Here is a 24,567-nt window from a genome sequence, read left to right on the forward strand (position 1 = left end):
TTGATTCAGGTTGTCTGAGATAGAAACTGTCAATTTAACTGTGGGCTCTGGTCCATCTGTAGTGCTGTCTGTATGTTTCTCATGGGTGTCTGTAACAGACACTCAAACCATTCTTGAATATGTTGAACATTTTGATTGCTCATTAAGTGGCATAACTCCCATTTGTGAACTTGTAGTTGTTGGGATGTGTCCTGTACCATCTGTCGAATCTCTAATCCTCATAAAGCATGAGTGAATTTACAGTAGATCACTGAAAGAGCCTGTTGTTTGTGGCAAATTCTAGATGAAAACACCAAAGCTGTATTTCTTAATTCACTCTGAGTTTGTCACTGTCATGGGTTTCTGTGCATTGTCTTGCTGCTTACAAGGATTCTTCAAAGACAAACTAAATGCCTAGCAGATCTGTGACTGGTTATAAAACTCCAGAACATACACGAAATGAAATAAGAGATGTGTCTGGATGGTCAGACAGAAGATCCTGGCTACATATTAATCTTATGGAACAAAGTAAAACACATGAAAACCACTAATATTCAACAGTACTTACATGTCAGATGGCATGTGTTACTAACAGTCTGTGTCTTGTCTTACTAATGTTGCACATTGGCCAGCCCAGATCCCCTTCCATGACCTCACCATGGCCTTAGCAGGAGCATCACAGGTTATGCACCAAAGTTCTGCCTTCAGGGATCCTGTTGTTGCCCCCTCACACCAGCGACAGGACATTGGCCAGCTGTGCCCATTTACACCCCCCGGTTTGAAATAGAGAGTGAGTATTTACTGTATCTGAATCAAAAATGCATCCCTACGATGGGTTGAAATACATTCTCAGTCATGCTCCTGAGGTCAATGAACTTGGTGTTCCAGTGTTATGTAATGTCACTTGACTTGCTGTACACATCCACACTGTTGGTTAGTTAGTACAAAGTCATGTAAAACATTTTCAAGGTTTTCATTAGGGCTTGGCTACATTTTACATCTGTTAGTGCAGATGCAGATGTATTTCGACTTCGTAACACAAAGATGGTAAGAAGTAAAATATGGAGTAAATGTCAGTCCACATGTTTACATGTTGTTTTAACATTGCAACATTGTTGTTTTATATCTGTCTGTCCTGTTCTGTCTTATTGCTTGTCTTATATATTGTGTTCTGCCTTATGTCACTATGCCTGAAATTGAAATTGCCCCTCGGGGATAAATAAAGTGTTTTGAATTGAGACCACCACCTGAACACACACACTCTTACTAAACTCAGAAAGTAGTGGTAGGTTGTATGTATAATGTACATTTCCTATCCTGTTAATAGATGTGTGAAAGTAAAGTTCTTACAGCTGCATTAACAGCATTGTCAGTTTTTTAAGACAACAGATCATCGGCTAGATTTTTTTCCCTTTTAGTTGGAGAACACAAATGGGTCATTCGATGAAATGGGTGCCATTTGAGTCCGCAACATTTGATGAGATGCATAAGTTATAAAAATATGTCAAAATGTGTGTTTCAAAGTTTAAATCTGTTAATTGAAGTGTTCTTAATCAGATAATATATGAGATAATGCTATTCTAAAAGAATGACATGCAATTTTTAATCATTTTGTATTTGTACTTGAGCATTTTTGCAAGGTAGTAACCTTGTAGATGTAGTGACAATGATATGCTCTTTCTACTCAAAGTTCTGAATGATGCATACAGTGCCATGCAAACGTTTGGGCACCCCTGAGTGGACCAAAAGAAAAGGGACTCAGTTCTTTTTGCGTTCACATTGTGAGTTCATTTGAAAGAGGACTTGGTTCTCTTTCTGGTCCACTACAGCTCTGATGGGGCCTCAGTCCTCTTGCTGTTCACACTATAGTTCCTCTGGAGCTCTCAGACCTTTACTGCTTTGGATTATGGGTAGCTTTCACTTGGAACAAGATGGCTGTTGCTATACTTGTCTTATCCACATTCCTGTGGTATTTTGGTTAAATTATCGCCTTGCTATTGTTCTTGCTATCGCTACCAGCGGCCATGGTTCCATCTAATGCTGTGCGATTAATCAAATTTTATGTTCAGTTACGATTTTGGCTTCCAACAATTACGAAAACAAGATAATCGAGATAAAACGATTATTGTGCCACATTACTTATTGAAGTGTGTGTGTGTGTATATATATATATGTATGTATATATGCAATTTACTATTTATTTTATTTATTTAACCTTTTTAACATTTATTTTTTTATTTGTTTTTCAATTGGATATTTAACCCTTTCGCACGTAACTTATTTTTGTAGCGTGCATGTTACATGGTTCGTTATGTTTTCATTAGTGTTATTAAGCTTCTCATAGTTTTCAGTTAGCATCTGCTGTATTTTTTTAAACGTTAATTCGCTGTTTCCTCAAAGCTAAAATTAGCTAGAATTTTTTAGTGTTTAATCGCACCGGTTTTAGCATACACGCTAAACGGCAAATCACTCCGGTGTGACCATACATGCGAAAGGGTTAAAGCTCAAGAAAATCCACTGTTAAAAACACAAGTTCAATAAATGCATGACATTTCCAAAGTCAATGAGTAATCGTGTTAAATAATCGTGACCTCAATATTGACCAAAATAATCGTGATTATGATTTTTGCCATAATCAAGCAGCCCTAGTTCTGTCTATTTGTTTTTTTGAGCATCCCAGTGCAATAGCATGTGATCTGTCTGTGGCAAGCCTAGAGGGCTAAATTACAATGGCAAAAGGTGAAGCGAAACTGGAGTGCTTTGTGTTCACAATGCACAGGTTAAGCGAACGGCAACGCGGACTCCCGAGGTGGACTCAGTTCGGTTCGTTTCAGAGGGGTCTGAGTTCGTTTGGAGTGTTCACATATGCGCAAAAAATTCTGACTAATTGTACTTCGGGGGTTTTTCGGGTATTTTGTCACGTTTATAAATGCATATTTTGGTGTTAATCTAACGTCGGCTTGTGTGTAGACTAAAATTGAATGTGCACGTGTCCGCCGAATTGATTAGCCTATTTCAATACACCGTGGGGCTATGTTATCGTCTCTGATTGTTTTGATAGGATGTATATTATCGATATCCTAAATCCCGTAACACCCCCCTCCCCTCGCCTTTTTTGTCCCTTCGGATCTACACTGATCTCGTACGCGGCCTCTCTGGAATCCAATTGACGGAAATCCGTCATAGCAACAGAGAACCTTAATCCTTGAGTCAGTTTTTATTTTCACTTTGTGCAGCTTGATTTTATTGTATTTCATGAAAAAAGTGTTTTTCAGAGATGGAAGTTACCTGAGAAAAGGTTTTCTATTTTTTTCCTATTTATTTTTACAGTTTTGCACAATAAATGTTCTTCAAATACCTCTGTACTGTGTGAAATATGTCCTAGTAATATAGTTAAGAGTACAGTAAATGCTGTCATGCAGTTGCCATACCAGTGTTTTACCCCTTAAGAAGCATTTATATTGAAATGACCATACTCCTAGGATATCGGTTTTGTTTTTTTGACAGGAGGAAGTGTTTCTGACAAGAGATGTCTGAGAGAAATCTGGTGATCATTGATCGCTGTTTTGGAACATGAAGCCACATTAGGCGTTTTAGAATGTTCCGGCTTTTGTATGCCTTCAGGCTTTGCTTTGTGTATTTCCCTGGCATCGAAATCAGGTACATATAAATGTCAGGAAACCCGATCCCTGGCGATATGTCAATGTCCATGGACCACTGGTTCTTTGGTAAGTTGTGTAAGAATCATTATTGAGTCCAACTGCCTTTAATTTAAGCAGATAATCGTTTGCTTTAATCCCGCTTTCGCTACTAAAGGGAGCTGTGTTGCAGGATGTTTTGCCACTCAGTCAGACTGAGGGGGCATATTCCGGCAGGAAAGTGACGTCAGTTCATAACCTCCATTCTAGGCCTGCAAGATCCTCCTGCCAAAGGATGAAACTGGTCACCTTCAGCAGAGAGGTACACCACATAGACACTGTTCAGAATAAAACTCACAGAGAGTGTTTCAGGAATATGCAGATCTATTCAGAGATATGGTTGGCAACATACCTATGACCTACTTGATGAAAGTAAATCCAAATGTGACTCCAGTTATTAACCCCCCACAGCGCATCCCTGTGGCGCTGCAGAAAAAGGTGAAACAAGAGCTCCAGAGAATGCAAGCTCTAGGAGTGATCAAGCCTGTGGACAAGCCCACAGAATTGGTCTCCAACATGGTTGCCATGCATAAAAAAGAGACTGATGACGTTCGCATCTGCATAGATCCAAAGGACCTACAGTGCATGATGTTTAGACTGCAAAAATTCAACTTGACCCTCACCTACAAAAAGGAAAACCATCTCTATCTGGCCGATACCCTCTCACGTGCACCGAGACCCGATGTATGTATGGCTGCTTTGGAATCCAACTGCTGCCCAAGTGTGGAGGAGGCTACGAGGGAAAGACGGGCGTAAGAATGGTAAGAATATATTCAGTGACTGCTAAGCTAAAAGTAACTAGCATGTAACTAATAGCGTGTAAACAACTGGGCGAGAAAGTCACTAAAGCTGTGAGTGCTTGAGCGGAACCAGTGTAAGTTTTGTTCGCAAAAATGACTTTTTGTCTTGCTGTATTTTATAGGAAGAGGTGCGTCGTCTTCACAACTCAGAAGCAAATTGCAGGCGCTACGAACTGGAACAAGGGTAAGATTTAAAGAAATAGGCCACATGCACTCTGTATAAAAGTAAATAAATACGTTCTCTGACGCATTTACATTTTGTTTTCACAGACTGAGCTCGCCTCACAACGAGACTGGAAGCTAATCGGAAGTACAAGGCTACACATCACAGATGTCTGCACACTGGACCGCATTCAGATGGAATGCCAACAAATACATACGACTCTGAGGCAGCAAAAAGACATTTCAAGGCGCATCTGATGCCCAGGTTGTTCTAGTGGCTGGACACTTTGAAAGCTACTTTAGTTTAGTTGTTTTCTCACAGTTGTGTTTGTGCATTTGCTATTTTTCCTATGTATCAATAAAGCTCTTACTTTTAATCAACACGTTCATCGCAAATGTTTTTTTTCTTACCCCAATAGCCCATAGGATAACAATAACATGAATATATACAACATATAGCATATATCACATGAATATATAGTCTGCAGTATTTTTGATATAGGCTTATTAATTATACACATAATTTAAAATTAAATTATTATTATAATTATTTTTGTAAGGGAGGGGTTTACCCAAGCCTGTATTAATAATAGCCCAGGGTGACCAATAGCGACAGATCTACCACCCGAGTGATTTTTCTTTTTCAAAAATGTTGGTTTCATCCAATGCTGGAGTGAGGCAAATTCTCTAGCCAGGCGGTTTCACAGCAATTCAGATGCTAATTAGAGCCATCCGCACCTCCGCTGCTGCCCTTCCCACCACGGCCCAACCCCCCGCCAGTGATTCGTCATCAACAATTTATGACACAGGCAAACGCGAACTCCACAGGCTGTATACAGCCGTTAACTGCTGGGAATTAGTGAGATTTTCGGGCGTTCAAGGGGCTGAAAATCCGATTTTTCATGCCCTCCAGGCACTCACCTGCTTCATTCAAAATGGATGGCCAAGACATGTATGCAGTGTGCCTGTAGTTTCCATGACGAACTCACTGTTGAAGACAACATCATCATGAAAGGAAGAAGAGCAGTTATTCCTGCATCCTTGCATTCTGAATAATTGAAAGCGTTACAATCTACAATCTACAATCTACAAAGAGAAGGGTGAGGGAAAGTGTGTTCTGGCCATCAGTAAATGCTGATATTGAGACTGCCATTCAGGCATGCAGTATCTGTAACAGCCTGAAGCCCCAAGAATAAAAAGAACCACTAAAACTACATACAGTTCCTGATCTGCCCTGGTCTGTTGTTGCCACAGATATATTTGAATGGAACAACCATGATTAGTGCTTGTGGACTCATACTTGGGATGGTTTGAAATTGACCAGCTCAACAGCTTATCATCCCTATGTGTGATTAACAAGCTAAAATGCCACTTTTCAGTCCACGGCATACTACAGACATTGTACTCAGACAACGGCACTCAATACATGAGTCAGACCTCCCATGACTTTGCCAGATCTTGGGACTTCATGTGACAAGCAGTCCTCAGTACCAGCAGTCCAACGGTCTCAGTGAAAGAGCTGTGAGGAGTGGAAAAAAACTGTTAGAGATGACAAAAAGAGATGGAACAGACTTCTACCTGACCCTGCTAAACATATGGAACATGCCCCGAGACAAGATCCTGGGTTCACCTGCACAAAGACTATTGTCCAGACAGACTCAAACAACCCTGCCCATCTGCAAACAGCTGTTGAAACCAGCAACAAAAGCAACGGCCAGTATTAAAGTCCAGCTCACAAAGAAGGGCAGAGCACAGAAATGCTGCTATGACAAGACCAGCAAGCCACTAGCTCCCCTAACACCAAACCAAGTGGTAAGACTCCAAACACAAAAAGGACGTGACAAAATGGGAGTTGTAAGGAGAAAGTGTGACAAGCCACATTCATACGTGGTAGAGTCTGAAGGAAAGGAATATAGACGCAACCGACATCACATTCTGCCAGTGATGGAGCCACAGCCTCCAAAGCCCATCACACATGGAAATGACCCAGATGTGTCACAACACACACCTGAACCACAGATGGACAACACACAAATGACTGAAAAGTCTGAACACTGAACATACACTATCAGGACAATGTCAAAAATAAACTAGAAAAGTGCATTTCCTGAAAAAAATGCAGAGTGTGATTGCAACCCGACAGCAAAAACTGCTTGTGGTTGCTAGGGTATACAATATGGTCGCTGCTCATTGCTAGGGCGTTGCTGGGTGGTTGCTAAAGTGTTGCCAAGTGGTTGCTAAGTGGTTTACTGGGGTGTTGCTAGGCGATTGCCAGGGTGTTGCTAAGTGGTTGCTAGGTGGTTGTTAGGGTGTTGGTAAGTGGTTGCTAGGGTAAACAATATGGTCGCTGGGCATTGCTAGGGCTTTGCTGGGTGGTTGCCAAAGTGTTGCTAAGTGGATGCTAGGTGCTTGCTAGGGTGTTGGTCAGCAGTTGCTATGGTGTTCCTAAGTGGTTGCTAGGCAGTTGCTACATGGTTGCTAAGGTTTATAGGGTAGCTGCTGGGGTTTTTCTAGGTGGTTGCTAGGGTGTTGTTGGGTGGTTGCCAGGGTGTTGCTAAGTGGTTGGTACCTGGTTGCTAGGGTGTTACTAAGTTGTTGCTAGGGTGTTGCTAGGTGGTTGCTAGGGTAAGCAATAAGGTCGTTGGGTCATTGCTAGGGTGTTGCTGGGTGGTTGCTAGGGCATTGCTGGGTGGTTGCCAAAGTGTTGCTAAGCGGTTGCTAGGTGGTTGCTATGTGGTTGCTAGGGCATTGTTGGGTGGTTGCTAGGGTGTTGCTAAGTGGTTGCTAGGTGGTTGCTAGGGTAAACAATATGGTTGCTAGGGACACACCCACCTTTGGTGAGTGTTGGGTCACATGACCCAAAGCAGCATTTCAGGTCCTGTGGTTATTGGTAAAATGGTGACCGAGTGGTAAGACTTTGAAAAATGAACTGAAGTGAATGGGAGGATGGTGGGATGAATAAAAGAGTAAAGGACAAGCGCGGGGTCAGTATGGGTTTCAAGGAGTGTTGGGTGGCATGACCTGAGGCAGCATACGAGGTACTGTGACCATAGGCTGAAAGGTGACTGAGTGGTAATACTTTGAGAAATTAATTGAAGTCAGTCTGTTGGGCCAAAGGTGACCAAGAAGTATGACCTTAAAAATAAACTGAGGTGAATGGAAGGATGGAGGGATGAGTGAACAACAAAAAGACAAGTGTGTGTCAGTATGGCTTTCAATGAGTGTTGGGTGATTTGACCTGAGGCAGCATATGTGGTATGGTGGCTGTCGGGCCAAAGGTGACCGCGCGGTAAGATCTTAAAAATGAACTGAGGTGAATGAGGGGATGGAGGGATGAGTGAACAACAAAAAGACGAAAGCAAGTCAGTATGGCTTTCAATGAGTGTTGGCTGATTCGACCTGAGGCAGCATATGTGGTATGGTGGCTGTCAGGCCAAAGGTGACCAAGCGGTAAGACCTCAAAAATGAACTGAGGTGAATCAAGGAGGTGAAGTCAATGGCAGGATGGAGGGATGAATAAATGAGTAAAAAACTGATAAAAAATAACAAAAAGATGGGTGCGGGTCAAGACAGTCTTGAATGAGTGTTGGGTGATTTGTCCTGAGGCAACATGTGATTTTGCAAATTAATGGGAGTCTATGGGAAAAACGGGGTGAAAAACCACAAAAACCAGAGAAAAAGTGCGAGTACGGCTTAGCTGTATACAAGCAACTCGATCGGGGTCAGACCGAACGGGTTACAGTTGGTATGGGGTCAATATCTCGAAAACTGTGGGAGGAGAAGCGGGACAAAATTTGAAGAAGAAGAAGAAAAAGAATAAAACTATCGGATAACAATAGTTTGCTTGCACTGCATTGCAAGCACACTAAATATAGCTGCAAGCAGTGATACAGGGGCCAAGCACAATGAAGTAATCAGTATAAGAAAGAATTATGATTTTAGGCCATGAAATTCAAAGGATATGTTACAAAATAGGTATAAGTTATATGCAATACGCATTATATCGCCACTTAGTGGTCACATGACAGTAAAACACTTGTGCACCCTCAGGGCATAGTCGCAAACAAAGGCACCAAACCTGGTGTCAGTACACAACAGCAATGCGTAGATATGACCTCACTACCTGTTTGCGTCTTTGCTGATGACTTTGTTAGCGTATTACTAGCGAATGCTTTCCATAAACAGAAAATCACAAAAATCAACTTTTGTGTGGCATGCTCTCAATATGCTCTGACAGAGATTGGAGAAAATTTGTGAGGAGAGGTGAAAAGACTTTTCATTAAAATTCAAAATGGCAGACAACCAAATATGGTGGAAACGAAAATTTTACATCTGTTCAACTTGACCTGACCAAAGGAATCAAAAGAAAAAAGAATCATAATTCTAAGCTAACGACATTAAAAGTTATGAGCACAAATTCAATTGTTTTAGTTATAGCGCCACCTAGTGGTGAAATGACACAAACTTCTTGGACACTCTCAGGACTGTGTACCAAGTCCATATACCAAATTTGGTGTGAAGACACACAAGCATTGCCGAGATATGACCTCACTTCTTTTTTGGCGTCTTTGCTGTCAAACTCATTTGCATGTTACGGGCGAATGCTTTGGAATATCTAAAATACCTGGATGACCTTTATGAGGCATAGTCTGAAGATGATATGTACCAAATTTGGTAAAGATTGGACAAAATCTGTAGGAGGAGTAGCGAAAAAACAGTTTTAGTAAAAATTCAAAATGTCGGAAAATCCAATATGGCGGCGCGCTTTGACAGCAATGGGTGCGTTGGAGTCGGCTTGACCTAAGGAATCTAGGAAAAAAAGATTTTGAAAAAATTCCAACTTTCAGTGCTTGGCCCCTAATAAGAAAACTAACAATTACAATAGGGTTCCAGCACCTTCGGTGCTTGGCCCCTAGTAATAAGAAAACTAACGAAAACAATATGGTTCCAGCACCTTCGGTGCTTGGCCCCTAATAAAACTATCGGATAACAATAGTGTGCTTGCAATGCTTCGCATTGCAATCACACTAACAAGTGCTGACAAGACTCCCAATAGAGTGTCACAGAAGTGTCAGTACTGTGTCCTCAAACAGACCTTGCTCTCAGCTGAGAACTGTCTCATTGTGGAACTGTACACATCCTGTTCCCGTACAGTCGCTATACTTGCTGTATGCACTTTTGTAAGTCGCTTTGGAGAAAAGCGTCTGCTAAATAAATAAATGTAAATGTAAATGTAAGTGTGTAGAGACACAGGACAAAAGCCTAGTTCAGCCTACTGCTTCCATATATCTCATTAGATTTGGTAGAGTTTCTAAGCCATATAGAAAGTACCTAAACTAGACAAGACACAAAGCATATATGTACCTGGATATATGAGGAGGTGTGAATTATTTTGCTTATGCAGTTATTCATTGAGATATGAGTTTTGTTGTAGTGTGTAATCGTGTCATAGCAATGCACTTTAATTTTAAGACACTTCAGTTTCAGTTTCACTTTCAGGTAGAAGCTTGACCGGCTAAATTGTTATTTCACTGTATATTGTTATATGTTCAGAAATAATTGGTAGAATGTTTCTTTGCATTACTTCTGGTTGAGAACCAAAGCTAAAGAAGGGTGGTGTAGACAGCTGTACTGTTAAACTGTTTGAGAGTGTTGCTGTACTCTGCGTGAGTCTCGAGAGATTTGTAAAAACGTGATCTGGATATGTACTGATTGCTGGCTAGATCTCCACATGTCCTCCTGATTGACTCTGAGTGTTCATGTGAATAAACGTGAAGTTCAACTTTCATCATGGCTGTCAGTCCATTCATCATGGCTCTCAGTCATTGAAATAACTGGTGGATAGAAATAGAACGTGATCCACTGTGTCAAAGGCTGCAGAAAGATCCAGAAGAATCAAGACCAAGGAGTGGGAGGAAGCTCTGGCTGTTTGAAGAGCCTCGGCAATGGAGAATAGGGCAGTTTCTGTGGAAATACTAGCCCTAAACCCAGACTGAAAAGGATCGAGAAGGTTGTTCTGGGAGAGAAATGAGGATAGCTGGTTAGCCACAGCTCATTCAAGTGTTTTAGATTTGAGCCTCCTTGAAGGCTGCTGGCACACAGCCCGTGGAGAGTGACAACAATCTCCATGTATTTATGAGATTATAAAAGCATTAATTTCATTTTTTTTCTATGTAGTTTTGTGTGCTTTTCAGGCTTTTCACATGTAATAGCCACAGCAAGCAAGCACTATATGGTTAAAAAAAAAAAACATACAGCAGGAGCACTGTTGCTGAAAGACAATGGGGTGATTTGTAGCTGTTGTGGAGAGTAGATGTAGAATAGCATTAATAAGAGAGGAAGGTCAATTCTGACATGCATCAGGAGAAATGCACATGTTTAACCACATTACACCATTCTGGTGCCAGTTCACAAGGATGTAGTTAATCAATATTAAGCTTAATTTTGACATCTCTCATTGTACTTCATTTTACTGAATAAGGGGGAATTGGAAGGCAAGAAAGTATGTATGAATGACTTTTGCCACACTTTCTAATCATAAATTAATCCAGACTGTCTGCTCCTAATTACTATTGTGTGTGTGAGGTGTATGCTCTCCATCTCTTTTGTCTTTGTTTCTGTCCACATTCTCCACATGCAGTCACAGACCCCAGCAAGAAACAACTCTGACAGTGCTGTTCAATCTGTCATGAGATCATCTTCAGAGCCCTTCATATGCAATCAGAGCCTTTGAGTCCACATTACAGAGGTAATGAGATGACCCAGCCCAAGGTATGTTTCATCACACCTTGGCTTCCTAACAATCAGACTGACATGATTGTGTTTCATTGACACAGTTCTTTTTTTAGATTCTTGATTGAGCAATGTTTACCCTCTCGAACACCGCTTGTGCAGGTTTTGCGCTTGCATGTCCTCTGTTGTGGCTGTGTGAATGTTGCACTTGCTGGAGCTTGCTGGATCTGACGCCCAAGCTCGACTCCCCCGCACCTCGACGGGGCACACCATCTCTGGATCAACCGAAATCCTTGTGCCAGAGTGGAGTGTGAAATCTAATGCAGAGCAGTCAGAAGAGTGGAGCGTTGCTGAGTGATAGGTGATGTTAACTGGGCTTCAAGAAGAGCTTACCCGCCACAGGACACTCTGAGGCGGTCCAAGCAGTCAGCAGCTCTCAGCAGAACACAAGCCAAACTGTGAGAGTGCCTCTGATTTGGCATGGCCATTGAGGACGCTGTTCCCAGTTACTGTGGTCGATCCAACACCCCCATCAGCCCCTGTCCCTGTTTAGGGTGACCACTTGTCAAGAGCATTACTCTCATCTACTGCTCTCCGGCATTAGTTGTCACTGATTTTCCCCAGTTTATCTTCATTATATATTGATATTTTTATTATTCACTGATTAATATATGTACTTCATACTGTTACTATAGAGGTTATGCACGTGACGCCACAGTAGGCGGAGTCACCGCGGGTTACACCCACTGAATGGCAGGAATACTTACCACACATTCCCTAACGTTATGGCGGTGAATTGCACAGCGACGTAGAGCAACGCATTCAACCCCGACGCAGAACTTCGAAAGGTTCACGACGGCGGAACTTCGAAAGGTTCACGACGGCGTCGAAGGCGGCAGCGGGGGTACGACACCGACAGCTAAAGAAAAGAGAAGCAAATAGATCGCTGCAATTCGCAGAAACAACTGGAATCCAGGCACCGAAACGTGTAGCTTACAGTTTTCCAAATAAAAGTTCTAATAAAATAAAAATATTTGTGCAAACCTGTCCACATACAACCAGAATATCCACTGGTGTCCTTGTCACTTTAATTTCACCAACAAATGTCGCCTTGAAGTACGACCAAGTGTCAAGGCTTTTGCGGACATTCTAAAACGCTTAACGTGAAACAGCTTTAATCTTCTTAATGTCTTAATGTTCCAAAACAGCGATCAATGATCACCAAATTTCTTTCAGACATCTCCTGTCATAAACACTTCCACCTGTCAAAAAATCGAAACCGAAATCCTATGAGTAGACCTATGGATGTTATCTTACATTAAGCGTTTTCCTCTCCATTGACGCCCATCATAAGGAAAAGGCTTAACGTGGCTTAATGTTCCAAAATAGCATCCAATGATCACCAAATTTGTCTGACATCTCACATGTCATAAACACCATCTCCTATCAAAAAGCAAAACTAAAATCCAAGGAATATGGTAGTTAGGCCGACGTTACGTTAAGCACTGTCCTCCCAGTTTTGCTTTTTGTTAGTTGATCGCTTTTTGGAAAATTAAGCTATGAAGCGTTTTCCTTATAATGGGCGTCAGTAGAGAGTTTTGCTTTTTTGATAGGAGGAAGTGTTTCTGACAAGAGAGTTCCAAGAGAAATTTGGTGATCGTTGATCGCAGTTTAGGTACATTAAGCCATGTTAAGTGTTTTAGAATGTCTCGGCTTTTGTATGCCTTCAGGCTTTGCTTTGTGTAGCCTATTTCCCCAGCATCGAAATCAGGTACATATAAATGTCAGGATACCCGATTCCTGGCCACATGTCAATGTCCATGCACCACTGGTTCTTTGGTAAATTGTAAGGATCACTGTTGAGTCCAACTGCCTGTAATTTAAGCAGATAATCATTTGTTTTACTTCCGGTTTTGCAGTTTCCCGTACTAAATACAGTCATGTTACAGGATGTTTTGCCACTCAGTCTGACTGAGGGGGCATATTCCGGCGGAAAAGTGACGTCAACGCATACCCTCTATAAGGGCCTTAAGTTACTCTAGGGTTATCACCTACTATACACACTGAGGTGTATGAAGCATCACGATTGTATCTTTTTGTGTTTACTTTTCACTGAAAGATGTCTCAGTCCTTTTTAATTTTCTATACTAATCTTCTGTGAGTTTCCACAGTTTCCAGTCTTGGGCCTACCTTATTCAGAAACTGTGATTGTCAATCAGAGGTTTGACCACAGCTCATCTTTGGCATGTGACAGGCTTGAGGGCTGGAGCAGGCAGAAGAGGTCTGTGCTTGTTCTGTGCCCTGAGGCTGGAGAGAAAGCTCTTTGGGGATTATGAGCATAGATTCTCTGAAGGGTATGAGTGTACAGTCTGAGGCTGTACAGGTCATGATTTTGATGTCTGGTCCAGGTCCATCCAGTGGTGAAGTTCAGAGCTCCTCACCATCTGAAGCCTGTTATCCCTGAGAGCCATCTCCCAGCTGTTTACTGTGTCCTTGTACAGGGAGTATCCAGGTAGCAGTGATCTGGTGGATGTGTCCCAGGACTGATGCTGTATCCAAGATGCCCAGGTTGTTATTGCTCTGACAGTCTCTGTTTAAGACTCATCCCTCTGTGGAATGTAGCCAGCAGATATGGCTCTTGCACCCCTGTCAGCACACATGGCTGAAACCAGGTGTTTCTTTTCTTTGATCATAAAAAAAAGAAAAGGATTATATTTAACACAATGCTCAGGGACATATTGGAGTTCTAATTAGAATTTAATCGATTTTCCTCCTTTTAAACAGATGGCAATGATACTAACTCTATGTCCAGGGTGGCATTATCCATAAGCGTTCATATTGTACAGTAATCAAGACTGTTCTGTCAGAAATGAATAAAAAGCAATATCATGAGCCCAGTTCATTCAGAATGTTCACACAGATGTGTTCATCCTCTTGGTTCACTGCTGTTGATTTAACAGGACGCTATGTCAGCTTGCAGTCAGAGGTGTTGCATTTTTGCCATACTTTTTGTGTGATATTTTTCAGGTTTTTGGCTTCCTGTTGCACAGACCCACCACAGTCCTTCTCTCCCTCCCTTGCTTATTAGACATTAACTGGGTTGCATAGTTCCATACACAGATTAGTGCACTTTGCTGTGGTTCTCAACACCCAGATAACTGTCTCAGACGAATTAAGAAATTCAATGGGCATACTTTCATACATTACCAACAAAACAAAACACCCCATTAGTAACACCTGGATTGGAAAAAACAGCTACCAAGCAGAAATAAGGTTCTCTCTCTCTCTCTCTCTCTCTCTCTCTCTCTCTCTCTCTCTCTCTCTCTCTCTCTCTATCTCTCATTTAACTGGCTTATTTTTACAAGTCTGAGCAGTTAAATTCATTCAAAATTTGACGTGAGATTGTGACATAATGCAAACTCTTCAGTCATTAGAAGTTAAAACAGTCATTTTCCTGGTCTCTCATTCAGAACCGGCCCTGACCAATTTGGTGCCCTAAGCAAGATTTTAGCTGGTGCCCCTTGCATCGCAGCCAATTCCACCACCACGGTTAATTGTGATTTTTAACTATTCTTTATGGTCAGAACATGACAAACACTTGCCAAACAGCGGAAAATTTCACAAATTTGAGGTAGAACATTCAAAACAATTATAATGATAAAATCTTTTTTTCAACATCAAAATATGCATGAGTAAAATTAAGCAAAATCCTTTTTCCTCAACAAAATGAATATCTTAATAGAAAAATTAAGTGCTGCAGTGTGGTACAGCACACATGTAAGATGACTCAGACTGCAAAGTTTAAAAGTGTTTTAAAGGATAATGTCAATAAATGAAATAATAAATAGACAAAAAAGAAATCTTAATTCTGGTCAGCATGCCAAACCCTCTGTACAGACAATTTGAAACATTTTGTATGTGTGTTAGCTGGCAATGTAAACAAAATAAATAGACAAAAGAAAAATCTCAACTGTGCTCAGTATCTTCTGTATAAGTTTTAAACAAGCAAAGCCATTACCCTACAAGTTACGGGCAAGACAGACAAGTCTGTCTACAGTCTCAGGTTTTAAAGCTGCCCTGTGACAGCTGACAAGCTTCGTGAATCCCTCGTTTTCAACAGTGCTAATGGGAAGCATGTCTTTTGCAATGCAACATGCAATTGCATTTGTGATGTCTTTGTGTCTTTTCGTTTTTTTGTCATAAGGCACGGTACTGGAAAATGCTAATACAATCATTTGCTGCTGGGCAGTCGCACTGGGTACTGGCCTGGAGCTTGTCGAGGGTCCACTAACAACACTCGTTTGGAACTGTAATTTCTTACTTTCCGCATGTTCTAAAGGGTGTGTCAGTACTCCGGCCCCCTAGCTGTTGTTTTTGTTTTTTCCCCGTCTGTCATTATGGTCCATGTGCTTTTGTTTGTTGTTTTTCCTTGTGTTCCAGCCCTGCCCCACTCTCCGCCCTGTCTCCGCCCACCTGATCACCATGATCATCTCCATCTGCCTGCCTGTGCACCTGCTTCCCATCAGCTCATCAGTCCAGCCCTATTTCTACCCTGCTTGTCTCTGTCTTGTTTGCCAGTTTGTTACAGTGTTTTTTTTTTTTTTTTGCCCGTCTCGGCCCCGCCTGTGGTTTCCTGTTTGGATTTTCTGGTTTTTGCTCTGCCTGTTCGTTGACTTTGTCTCCTTTGCCTACCGTTCTGCCCTGATTGCCCGATCTGCCTGCCTTCACGGTTAGACCCTGCCTTGTTCCTGTTCTGATCCTTGTTTTGCCCTTGGACTGCCTGCCTGTTTTTGACCCTGCCTGTCTAACGATTGCCTTCTTGTCTGACGATTATTAATTACAGAAGGGGATGGAAAAGGAAAAGCATTTTAATTGACCATCACAAGCAGGGCTAACATTGGCTAACTAGACTTGGATGTCAAAAATGTATGCCTGGTTTCTTGAGGCAGACAGTGGATGGTTCGTGCAGCACACTTAAAAGGAAAAAGTGTATTTCTCAAAACTGTTGCAGATTATTCCCCAAACACCTGAATAGTCTTTCCAACTTTCCCTAATAAGCGAATGTTACTATCGTCCAAAGTAAGCTGGTAACACTCTAACTACTATGCAGTAGATAAACTATTAATTCATCACATTACCTCTGTCTGCTTCCCGTTTTTCCTCCTCCTCTCTTTTTCTTCCCTGGGCCCCAGAGGGCTTTGGTCTTTTTGACATGATATATTTGAATTAGGCTACTGATGTTAATCGTATCACGTTTCACGGTCAATGTCACCACTCACTAGTTCAGATAACTTGCCCATCCCCCACAATCAGGTAAGGGTAACTAAGAGCAGTGGGGGGGTTGGTGATGCTGCGGGCAAATTTGTATGTTTAAAAAATTTGGAATTTTTTTTTTTCTTCCCTCATTTGGGGTGCTCCTATGGATAGACGGCACCCCTAGCATTCGCCTATACCACCTACGCCACGGGCTGGCTCTGATAACTAGGGTGTATTTTCTTCTTTCCATCCATTCATTGCTAAGAAGAATGAAATGACAATGAAGTAATTCTTTTTCCATTCTGAATGCCTGCCATTCCCTTAATGGTGATATGCTGTAGACCACAGAAGTGATACAAGATGGCAGAGCTTCAACTGGCTGGAATGACTCACAGTGGAAGTTGGGGAAAAAACCCTGAAAGCTACCCCTCCCAAGACTACTCGCCCTCCCACAGACCGTGTTTCAGTTGGTTCATAAACAGCTGGGTGGGATTGATAAGATGTTTGTTTCTTTCCACAATGGAGGAAATGTAAAATGTGTGACAATGGCAGCAATAGCAAACAGATAATGGCTTGAAATCTATCTAAAGGGACTTCAAGCAAGGTTAAGAGAGAGACCTTGCGAGGTTGCCAGGAAAAATTTATTACACCATGGGAAAATATCTAAAAAAAAATAACTGTGTAACACATTTCCATGATTTGAAAAGCATCTGTGGGTGATAAGTATTTAATCATCTTTAATATCCTTAATATTGATGTCAATCAAAGTTAGTGACACACACCCTGCAGACCTGAGATCAGTGATGACTACTGACCTACCCTGAAATATCCACCCACTCCTATGGATGGACGGCGCCCCTAGCATTCGCCTATACCACCTATGCCATGGGGCAACTCTGCTCTCATTCAGCCTGTTAACCAGGTGTGCATCAGACAACAGCAAAGTGTTCCCAAATTGCAGTCCGTGTCCACCCTCATGGAGCAGTCAGGTTTGGTGGAAAAGTTAAAGGGCCAAATGAAAACTGAGAAACAGCTACAGCAGAGCGAAGTGTGAGTTAAAAGTGAATTTGTGTGTGTGTTTGTGTGTGTATGTGGGTGGGTGTAGGTGTGTGTGTGTGCATGTGCATGCACAGGTGTGTGTGAGTATGTGTGCAGTTGTGTATGTTTGCATGACAAAGTGGGTCATAAGATTGAATCTGAGCTAAGAAATGGCTGCAAAAGTTTGTGCAGCACAGAAAGTAGCTTTGCTCAAGCAATTTGGGGAAAGCATGGTATGGCTGGTAAACATCTCACCATGTGACAGGAGCTAAGCGCGAGTTGACTGTGCTGAGGTTTTAACGGTGTATAGCAGGTATACAAGCCAATGCTAATGATTTATAAACAAGCTTTTATGCTGTAAACCAATAGCACCCTTGTCACACATAACCAAACTCTGGACTGAAGCTGCCAGAAATTGTGCCCATTAAATGCTTTCCTCCTTAACTGCATGGAGTGCCAGTCTCCATAAGCTCTCCTTGTGTAGTATGTAAATGTCTTTGCTTTCAAATTATTTCTTTTGAAACTGAAAAAGCAGTAGAGTGTTACCCTGGCCAGGGTCTATAGCTGCAATGCCCAACGATAACAATAACACACAGACACTTTGTCACGGGCAGTAACCATGACAATATGCAGAACATTGTCTCATCCTCGTCTTTGCACCATTAACTGAATGCAGCACACTGCTTCCCTGGGCATTCACACACACTCCAGCCAAACAATCTAATCACTTCACTAAGTTGGTTACAACTGATAACTTGTTTCAAGATACAAAAAATGAATGATTATATTACATTATAATGATTACAAAATGCTCCCATTATACATTTTATATAATGCCTATAAATACATGTGAAATTCTCATTGATTTTTCAATGTGTCCTGCAGAGGATCCCACACTGGCCTGAGCCGCACTCATTCATCATCCCCGCAACCGAAAAGAATGTGCTCTTTATTATGCTAAACTGAATGGGTGCTCCTAGTCTCTCAGACTGTACAGAAGGTCAGACAGTACCAGCCACCAAGATATGCTGATGCGGTTAGGACACAAAGTTCAATCAGACAGAAACTGGTTTCAGTGGCATGGGCCCAATTTGCCCTGAGAACACCCTGTGCCTCTTCTCCCTGCATGTGACCTGCAGGTCTCTGTGTCACTCCCATAACAGCGCATTGCGGTGACAGAGGATAGAAGCACTGAAGCTGGTGCTCAGAAGCACGGCGGGAAGGCATGGCAGATAGTGGCGCTCGTGTGGGCTGAGTGCTTGCTCATGTGGTGGGGAGAGCTCAGTTTTCACAAAGGCCGACTAAGGCAGGATCTCAAGCAGGAGGCAGCTGAGCACCTAGGCAGCCCTACTACTGGGGAAAGGAAGTGGGGAGAGGGAGAGGTGGAGAGAGAACCAGAGGGAAAAAAGAAAGAAACATGAAGCATTTAAAAGCGAAGCACCCTCTGTGACACCTGGGAAATCTTCCCCTCACTGGAATGGTGTAGTCATGGACTTGCCAGGCAGAGGCACATTGGCAGACTGGGTCTATAAATACAGAAGAGGTTTTGTTTCCACCCATTTATTCATTTCACACACAACGGTGTCCAGTGTCCAAGGCCCCACTGGGAGCTGGATTCAGTGGGCTTTATCACTAGTCCTTAGCAACAGCACACCGGCAAAAGCCTGGGAGCCGTCGCAGAGGCTCCACCTACCAACCGCACACCTGAATGGGATTATGCTTGACGTACGCCTGGTGCACACAGACACCTTTAAAGCCGGGCACAAAGTGCACAACTGCAAAGGTGTGACTGCACCAGTGCAGGGCTCCAGCACTGTCGTGTGAGGGTTTTCCACAGTTAGTGTTAGTAGTGAGCTCAGATTGATCCACACTCCCAAGGTGTGACAGCGCAAGACGTACATACTGAAGCACCTCATATGTGAGCATTTCCAGCAAAAATGGCACGTTGTTGTAGAGGCCAGGGAAAGCCAATAGCAGATCAATTCTCTGAAAATCAATTCTTAGACATCTTATACGCATCTTATAAGTATCCATAATCCTGGCTAGTGATACACTGACGGGGAAAGGCGGGTGCGGGCAGCTGGGGCCGTGGCTGTGGTTTACCAGATACACACGGTCAAATGAGAAGCCAGACAGGGCCATTACTGTGAGATTCAATTAGTCACACAATGCAATCATGCCATAAAGCGTTTTGCTGTTGCTTTTTTTGTTTTGTTTTGTTAATTCCAGTTACAAAGACGGAGAGAATTTACAGATGATTCCTACTCAATTAATTAAACCTAGACAATCCGGTCCCATCTGCAACTATAAACATTCCCACTCACCACTTCCTTTCCATATCAGCTGTTCTCAACATCCTTCCTGCACCCCATCCCCCTTTATTTTCCCTGCTTATAATGTCCCCACAGGGAGTCAACAACCTCACCCCACAGCCAGGTGCGATCCCTTCATCAGACTCCAACCCAAATAAAGTACTGCCATAACCACAACCAACTCAACCTTCACACTTTGTTCGTATGGAAATTCATGTCTACTGAATTGTATTTGTTTTTGAAATAGTCATTTCAAATATAACATGATATACACACAGGCAAGAGTTTTATAATGTAGCAGGAACTGCAGGGTGTTTGAATGTCTGAGCATGGATGGAAAGGAATGGGGAATTGCTGTGAAATTTCAGGTGAAAAAGCACTTGTGAGGGTTAGAGTGTCTATGTCATCACATCCGTCATGCTCCAACTGCCTTATCCTGTCAGCTGATGGCCAAAGCCCTGGACCCACTGAGCAGACACCTGTGATGACATCATGTGACAACTGAATAAGCAGAGGTTGAACAGACATGACACACACCAATTCATGGAAGAGCCACATAGCCTGTTCCTTCCTGTTTTGTTAAATGATCTTTTATGAATTCTTTGCTACTACTAACTATATTATCCATTCTACATTAACAAAATCACTGACATGTTTTTTCATTGCCGAATGCTGACTGTCTGCCCAGTTGGCCTATTCTGCTGTCTCTGCAATATCATATGAAGTCATCTTGGCCGTCTGTGTATTCTGTTTCAGTAGTGCCCCACCCTTTGGTTGTGTCATAGTAGTATCCTTGAACAGATCTCAATCTCACAGTCTCCTTGAGGAAAGTCCATGTGTTAAATAATCATCACACACTGTCCCATTCCAGCATTCCCAGGGGTGGGTTATAGTTGTGAATTCACCCACAGATGCTTTTCAAATCATGGAAATGTGTTACACAGTTATTTTTTTTTAGATATTTTCCCATGGTGTAATAAATTTTTCCTGGCAACCTCGCAAGGTCTCTCTCTTAACCTTGCTTGAAGTCCCTTTAGATAGATTTCAAGCCATTATCTGTTTGCTATTGCTGCCATTGTCACACATTTTACATTTCCTCCATTGTGGAAAGAAACAAACATCTTATCAATCCCACCCAGCTGTTTATGAACCAACTGAAACACGGTCTGTGGGAGGGCGAGTAGTCTTGGGAGGGGTAGCTTTCAGGGTTTTTTCCCCAACTTCCACTGTGAGTCATTCCAGCCAGTTGAAGCTCTGCCATCTTGTATCACTTCTGTGGTCTACAGCATATCACCATTAAGGGAATGGCAGGCATTCAGAATGGAAAAAGAATTACTTCATTGTCATTTCATTCTTCTTAGCAATGAATGGATGGAAAGAAGAAAATACACCCTAGTTATCAGAGCCAGCCCGTGGCGTAGGTGGTATAGGCGAATGCTAGGGGTGCCGTCTATCCATAGGAGCACCCCAAATGAGGGAAGAAAAAAAAAATTCCAAATTTTTTAAACATACAAATTTGCCCGCAGCATCACCAACCCCCCCACTGCTCTTAGTTACCCTTACCTGATTGTGGGGGATGGGCAAGTTATCTGAACTAGTGAGTGGTGACATTGACCGTGAAACGTGATACGATTAACATCAGTAGCCTAATTCAAATATATCATGTCAAAAAGACCAAAGCCCTCTGGGGCCCAGGGAAGAAAAAGAGAGGAGGAGGAAAAACGGGAAGCAGACAGAGGTAATGTGATGAATTAATAGTTTATCTACTGCATAGTAGTTAGAGTGTTACCAGCTTACTTTGGACGATAGTAACATTCGCTTATTAGGGAAAGTTGGAAAGACTATTCAGGTGTTTGGGGAATAATCTGCAACAGTTTTGAGAAATACACTTTTTCCTTTTAAGTGTGCTGCACGAACCATCCACTGTCTGCCTCAAGAAACCAGGCATACATTTTTGACATCCAAGTCTAGTTAGCCAATGTTAGCCCTGCTTGTGATGGTCAATTAAAATGCTTTTCCTTTTCCATCCCCTTCTGTAATTAATAATCGTCAGACAAGAAGGCAATCGTTAGACAGGCAGGGTCAAAAACAGGCAGGCAGTCCAAGGGCAAAACAAGGATCAGAACAGGAACAAGGCAGGGTCTAACCGTGAAGGCAGGCAGATCGGGCAATCAGGGCAGAACGGTAGGCAAAGGAGACAAAGTCAACGAACAGGCAGAGCAAAAACCAGAAAATCCAAACAGGAAACCACAGGCGGGACCGAGACGGGCAAAAAAAAAAAAAAAAAAAAAAAAAAAAAAAAAACACTGTAACAAACTGGCAAACAAGACAGAGACAAGCAGGGTAGAAATAGGGCTGGACTGATGAGCTGATGGGAAGCAGGTGCACAGGCAGGCAGATGGAGATGATCATGGTGATCAGGTGGGCGGAGACAGGGCGGAGAGTGGGGCAGGGCTGGAACACAAGGAAAAACAACAAACAAAAGCACATGGACCATAATGACAGACGGGGAAAAAACAAAAACAACAGCTAGGGGGCCGGAGTACTGACACACCCTTTAGAACATGCGGAAAGTAAGAAATTACAGTTCCAAACGAGTGTTGTTAGTGGACCCTCGACAAGCTCCAGGCCAGTACCCAGTGCGACTGCCCAGCAGCAAATGATTGTATTAGCATTTTCCAGTACCGTGCCTTATGACAAAAAAACGAAAAGACACAAAGACATCACAAATGCAATTGCATGTTGCATTGCAAAAGACATGCTTCCCATTAGCACTGTTGAAAACGAGGGATTCACGAAGCTTGTCAGCTGTCACAGGGCAGCTTTAAAACCTGAGACTGTAGACAGACTTGTCTGTCTTGCCCGTAACTTGTAGGGTAATGGCTTTGCTTGTTTAAAACTTATACAGAAGATACTGAGCACAGTTGAGATTTTTCTTTTGTCTATTTATTTTGTTTACATTGCCAGCTAACACACATACAAAATGTTTCAAATTGTCTGTACAGAGGGTTTGGCATGCTGACCAGAATTAAGATTTCTTTTTTGTCTATTTATTATTTCATTTATTGACATTATCCTTTAAAACACTTTTAAACTTTGCAGTCTGAGTCATCTTACATGTGTGCTGTACCACACTGCAGCACTTAATTTTTCTATTAAGATATTCATTTTGTTGAGGAAAAAGGATTTTGCTTAATTTTACTCATGCATATTTTGATGTTGAAAAAAAGATTTTATCATTATAATTGTTTTGAATGTTCTACCTCAAATTTGTGAAATTTTCCGCTGTTTGGCAAGTGTTTGTCATGTTCTGACCATAAAGAATAGTTAAAAATCACAATTAACCGTGGTGGTGGAATTGGCTGCGATGCAAGGGGCACCAGCTAAAATCTTGCCTAGGGAACCAAGGGAACCAAATTGGTCAGGGCTGGCTCTGCTAGCCATCCTCAGTATCTTAAGAAAGGACAGGGACAAGTTTTAAATAATGATTGACAGTTGAGTTTGGTAATCACCCCCAGATAATAAGCCTTATAAAATTCTGTCTTGTGTGTGGGCGAGATATTACTCTATAGTCCCACTACATTAATGGTTAACACTACATTCAAAATGTTAAAATAACTAAAATCTACAAAAGTATGAGCCAAACTAATGGCTATACCATTAACTATTCTAAACAAATTAAAATATAGTTTCAAATTTTTAATTTCATTTTACTAATATTTGCTTACTTAGATATGTTACCAGAGTTCTCATTTTGTTGGACTCATCAGTGCTCTGCTCTGGGTCCTCTTCATTGAGTACAACATTAAGAGTTCATAGAGAGCAATGATATAAAATCACAATCATCTATTTCCCACCTCTATTGGCAGCACCACTAAGATGTAGTTTACAGGATGAAGCATCTCATCTTTCCACATTATTAAACACCAGATATGTGATCTTCTGGATGACACAGTGACCCATTCTCTGTCCCCGCAGTCTCAGCCTCCCTACAGGAACACACCAATTCAACACAGGGAATGAATGGGGCTGAACATCGTGCCAGCTGTCCATCATGCAGCAGGTCTGCCATGTTTGGAACCCACTTTTCTTCCCCTGAGGGTACCCAATTGTCTACAATATTATGCTTATTTCCTCCCAGTGTCACAAGTCCCATATTGTCATTGGCTTTCGGTCTCTCCCACAATTTTGTGATAATGTCCTCTCTTCTCCTTCCTCGAAAGAGTATCTGTTAAGAGCTGCCTGTCCCAGTTCTGCGTAAATCAAGTCATGGGCCATACAGTACTGATAAAATGTGACCTGATAACTGGGGGAGAGGAGGGGCAGCTGGTTTAAACCAGTTGTTTGCAGTGCGTTATGGGGTTCACTGTACCTGGCTGTGGACAGCACATACTGTGCAGAGACATTCCGGAACCCTAATCAAATTGGATTTAGCGCAAATCACTCTGCTTCCTGTCATGAATTCGCAATATGGGTTTGTACCTTCCTGAGTTAGAGTACTCCCTGTACCACTGCGCTGCAATCTGATAACATCAAACAGTATGACATAATTCAGTATTACACAAACAGGGCTTCCAATGTTATCATTGT

The 24,567-nt window shown here is 42.1% G+C and overlaps 1 protein-coding gene across 11 annotated transcripts in view; it reads right to left on the reverse strand.

The window, feature by feature from the left end:
* LOC118788792 (insulin receptor substrate 2-like) overlaps positions 1 to 24,567 on the reverse strand; it is a 95,643-nt gene that overhangs the window by 31,694 nt on the left and 39,382 nt on the right. For 2 of the 11 annotated variants that reach the window (XR_005005440.1, XR_005005439.1), the window contains exons 2-3: positions 6,077 to 6,158; positions 5,561 to 5,627 (exon numbers count right to left, since the gene is read on the reverse strand). The exons of 4 other annotated variants lie outside the window; for them this stretch is intronic. Coding sequence is in view for 1 of the 7 variants with exons in the window: in XM_036544878.1 (XP_036400771.1) it covers positions 6,124 to 6,158 (35 nt within the window). In the remaining 6 variants the exon portion in view is untranslated. Of the gene's footprint in view, positions 1 to 5,386; positions 5,628 to 6,076; positions 6,159 to 11,663; positions 11,689 to 12,138; positions 12,291 to 24,567 lie in introns of those variants that run through there. 5 more of the 11 variants (XM_036544878.1, XR_005005436.1, XR_005005438.1 and 2 more) reach the window with 5 other exon arrangements.

The sequence above is a fragment of the Megalops cyprinoides genome, chromosome 14 (genome assembly GCF_013368585.1).
Source record: "Megalops cyprinoides isolate fMegCyp1 chromosome 14, fMegCyp1.pri, whole genome shotgun sequence".
Taxonomy (NCBI): Eukaryota; Metazoa; Chordata; class Actinopteri; order Elopiformes; family Megalopidae; genus Megalops; species Megalops cyprinoides.